Genomic DNA, 3,853 nt, shown 5'->3' with positions numbered 1-3,853 from the left:
CCTCTTCCGATCCAGCTCCCTGCTGTGGTCTGGGAAAGCAGCAGAAGATGGCCCAAGTCCTTGGACCCCTGCACCCACATGGGAGACCCGGATGGAGTTCTTGGCTCCTGGCTTCAGGGGCTGTTGTGGTCTTCTAGGGGAGTGAACCAATAGATGGCGGATTCTCTCTCTCTCTCTCTCTCTCTCTCTTTCTCTCTCTCAACTCTGCCTTTCAAAATAAATAAATACATAAAATCTTAAAAGGTCACAGACAACAGGTGTGTACTGAGCAGGTGCTGTCAGCAGCCTGAGGCTGTCTTCTCTTTCCAGTTCGCTGGGCATTTAAAGTGGGACAGGAAAAGTTATTTCTGAGGGCCCCAGTTCCCTCCGAGGGGGAAGCTGAGGTCACTCCCAGGAGGGACCCGAGCCCACCGGCTGCCGTCCTGGGCCCCGGCCTGGGAGTCTCCAGCAGGTGCTTCCTCCCTCAGAGGCTGCCACGGAGCAAGACCAGAGCCACAAAGGCTGTTCCTGTAACTGACGCTGCAAACCCGTGAAAGCCTGGGATGGTAGTGACCAGGGACCGGGGCGTGTAGGGTCCCACCCCTTGGAGCAGGGAGGGAGCTGCCGGCTCAGAGTGAAGACCCCAGGAGTGGAGGTCATGGGAGATTGTGCTGTGTGGCTAGGAACCATGTCCCGGATTCCAGTGTGGCTCCTGCTACTTGCCCAGTGCGCAGGTGAGGAAACTGGGAACCCCCGGAGCCCAAGCCCCCTGCCCCTGCGCGCCTCTTGCCCTGCCCCATGTGCTGAATTTGGCCCCCAGGTGGTGGCCCTCAGCCGGCCTTGCACCAGCCTCCGACCGCGTCTTCGGCCCTGGGGACCACGGTCCGTCTCGCCTGCACCCTGAGCCGCGACCACAGCGTGGGACTACACAGCATCTACTGGTATCAGCAGAGGCCAGGCCACCCGCCCAGGTTCCTGCTGCGGTACTTCTTGCACTCCAACCAGCTCCACGGCCCCGGGATCCCTCCTCGCTTCTCCGGATCCAAGGACGTGGCCCGGAACAGCGGCTACCTGATCATCTCGGAGCTGCGGCCGGAGGATGAGGCTGTGTATTATTGCGCCATGGGCAGCCTGGAGGAGGAGATGGAGAGGAAGAGGGGGGAGGAAGAGGAGCCTGCGGCCTCAGGGTCCCAGGTGCCCAAGAACAGCGCGCCCTGAGGCGGAGACACCAGGATCGGCACCCCCTTAACTTGGAGAGAGGCCGGCGTGGGGGGAAGGAGGTGCCCCCTGCTGGCCCCAGGAGTCCCCAGGCCGCCCCGGAGTGTCTCCTGGCACAGGCGGTGTTGCTGGAAGCCCCCCGGGTTGGAGGCTGGGGTAAGGGATTAAAGTTCCTGTGTCTTGAGAAGTCTCGGTGCTGTGTTTTGCTGGGCACTGGACAGGTCAGGATGGGCGGGGCGCAGTTGCGAGCCAGGATCCCAGAGAGCTTGGCCATTACCGCTGGCTTGGCTGGGCAATGTGGCCAGGGGCTCACCCCAGATCACGGCGCTGGGGTGGGGGAACAGTTGACCAAAGCACCCTGCGTTCTTGGTGAGGGTGGGAAAGGGACATCTTTGCCAAGGGCGTGCCTTTCTGTAGGCATCAGCTGACTCATCAGCTGAGTTTACAGGGCTAATGAGCGTAGGGACACCTTCCCTGGGTCTCTGGGGGAGGTGACCTGGGGGTAGGGAGCTCCGCCTTGGTTCTATTGAGATTCTGGGCTAAATAGTTCTCAGCTGTGGGGCTGTCCTGTGCATTGCAGGATTGGCCTCTGCCCACCAGCTGTGTCACTCCTCGGATTGTGCCAATCCCACGGGTCTCTAGCCGTCACCAAGTGTCGCCAGGTGTGGCAGAGTCTCCCCAGCTGAGAAGCACCATCTAAGGGAGAGCAGTGCCTTCACTCTCGGGCACAGAGCCAGGATTTGTTTGTTTGTTTTTTCCTGGAAAGGGCCAGGGAGTGAGTATTTTTGACCCTGTGGGCCGTTGCAGATGCTCAATGCTCAGTCGCAGCCAGAGATCATGGGAGCCCGCGCCGGTGCCTGTGCTCCTCAGATCTCACTTACAGAGCCAGGTGGGGCTGCCGGAGGTGTGGCCACTGGGACCATAGTGGGCCACCCCTGCTCTGCAGGACTCACCACCCCCAGGTCCCGCCTCCAAAGGCTTCAACCAAGCCTTTGCTTCCTGGGATCATCAGGGTCCCCTTCAGCTCCTCCTGTGACCCCAACTTGGGTGAGAACATCCACTAGGATGGTAAAAAAGACCCCGAGAGTCCCTCCTCCTCTCCAACCAGAGACGGACACATGTTAATACTGGCTGGTCCCCACGTGCTGGTGGCCTGCCTGTGGTCAAACTGCTGTCAGCTCGCGGCAGGCCCCGGGGACCCTGTGTTCTTTCACTTCCTCGAATGCACAGAAGTTTCAGGCTCCCCCTGCCCCTAGCCCCACCCCCAAGGTCAGCCACGTGGCCTCCAGAAAAACGCCATCTTCTGCCTGTCACCGCCCCCCCCCCCCCCTTCATACTCTGTGACTCCGGGATTCTGTGCTAGCACAACAAATCCAGGACAACTGTCCTGGGCTCCATTATCCTCCACGAGGGTTCGACCTTGGACTTGGGCTTTTGTTCAGCTGCAGGGAGGGGCTTAGCTCTGTTGGCCTTGGAGGTTTCACCAGGTAGCATGTAGATACGTAGACTAGCGTGGATTCATTTTACGTGAAGCATTTAGCCCTGGGGTTGACTGTCACAGGCACTCCACAAAACGCCACTGCCACCCTTTCCTCGCCAGTCACCAGCCTGTCTTTTCCTTCCAGCTGAGTCAGGTCCAGCCTCAGCCATTATCAGGCCTCGGGCCGCCCCCCACTCCTCACCTTGTTTCTGCCTACTTAAGCTGATGGCAATCACAAACACTGATTCCCTTGGCGGCCTCCCAGCCTCCGCCCAACTGCTTACTTGGAGGAAGGACTCGCTGGCCCTTGGCAGCCGCCGGCCCAGGGTTCCACCATTCCTGCAAACCTCAGCTCTTGGGCAAGACCCCCAGAGGGAGCAATGACTGGCTCCCTCTGGTGTGCCAACACTACGTTTTCCTACCTCGATCCAGCCCCTCCCCTACACCTCTATGTCTATCTAGGGAGACTCCCCGCGCCTCCACGGGCCTGCAAATTGTCAGCGGTTCCGCACTTGAGGGGCATTAGGAGAGCCGAGCGAATCAATGAGTGAGCAGAGGAAGGCACGACTCAGCAAATTATCCTGTGATTCTGGGATCCACTTAGGTGGCTGGGGCCATCGTAAGGCCCTACGGAGGGAGAGCCAGCCCAGACAGCCCCTGTCATATTAGTGAATGGCCACACACACAGCCTGTCTTATTAGTGAATGACCACACACACAGCCTGTCATATTAGTGAATGACCACACACACACACAGCCCATCATATTGGTGAATGACCACACACACACACACAGCCCCTGTCATATTAGTGAATGACCACACACACACACAGCCTGTCATATTAATGAATGGCCACACACACGCACACACACCCACAGCCCCTGTCATATTAGTGAATGGCCACACACCCACACAGCCCATCATATTGGTGAATGGCCACACACACACACACACACAGCCCCTGTCATATTAGTGAATGGCCACACACTCACACACACCCACAGCCCCTGTCATATTAGTGAATGGCCACACACACACACACACACACACTTCTGATTTGCCCTGCCTATGAAGTGCAGGGATAGGCAAGTTTGAAACAGGCCAATGCAGAGAACTTTCTGAACTGTAATGGGGGGAGGAGGTGTCAGGAGAGGGGTTCTCAGATCGCCAGGGTCC

At 58.6% G+C, this 3,853-nt stretch overlaps 1 protein-coding gene across 1 annotated transcript; it reads left to right on the top strand.

Annotated features, from left to right (window-relative positions):
• Nucleotides 1-667: 667 nt before the first annotated feature.
• Nucleotides 668-1,327, top strand: LOC138847477 (immunoglobulin iota chain-like). Its single transcript, XM_070066297.2, has 2 exons — nucleotides 668-713; nucleotides 800-1,327. The coding sequence occupies exons 1-2, from the start codon at nucleotides 668-670 to the stop codon at nucleotides 1,195-1,197; spliced, it is 444 nt and encodes a 147-aa protein (XP_069922398.2). The 3' UTR covers nucleotides 1,198-1,327.
• The last annotated feature ends 2,526 nt before the right edge of the window (nucleotides 1,328-3,853 follow it).

This window comes from Oryctolagus cuniculus, chromosome 21 (genome assembly GCF_051225735.1).
Source record: "Oryctolagus cuniculus isolate XC-2025 breed Fujian yellow rabbit chromosome 21, ASM5122573v1, whole genome shotgun sequence".
NCBI classification, from domain to species: domain Eukaryota; kingdom Metazoa; phylum Chordata; class Mammalia; order Lagomorpha; family Leporidae; genus Oryctolagus; species Oryctolagus cuniculus.
This window is presented reverse-complemented; position numbering and strand designations above follow the sequence as displayed.

What these genes read in the sequence shown, in the direction of transcription:
- LOC138847477 (XM_070066297.2), top strand. Translation starts at nt 668, where the DNA reads ATGTCCCGGATTCCAGTGTGGCTCCTGCTACTTGCCCAGTGCGCAG. An exon ending in GCTACTTGCCCAGTGCGCAG is followed by an intron (nt 714 to 799) that starts GTGAGGAAACTG and finishes TTTGGCCCCCAG; the next exon opens with GTGGTGGCCCTCAGCCGGCC.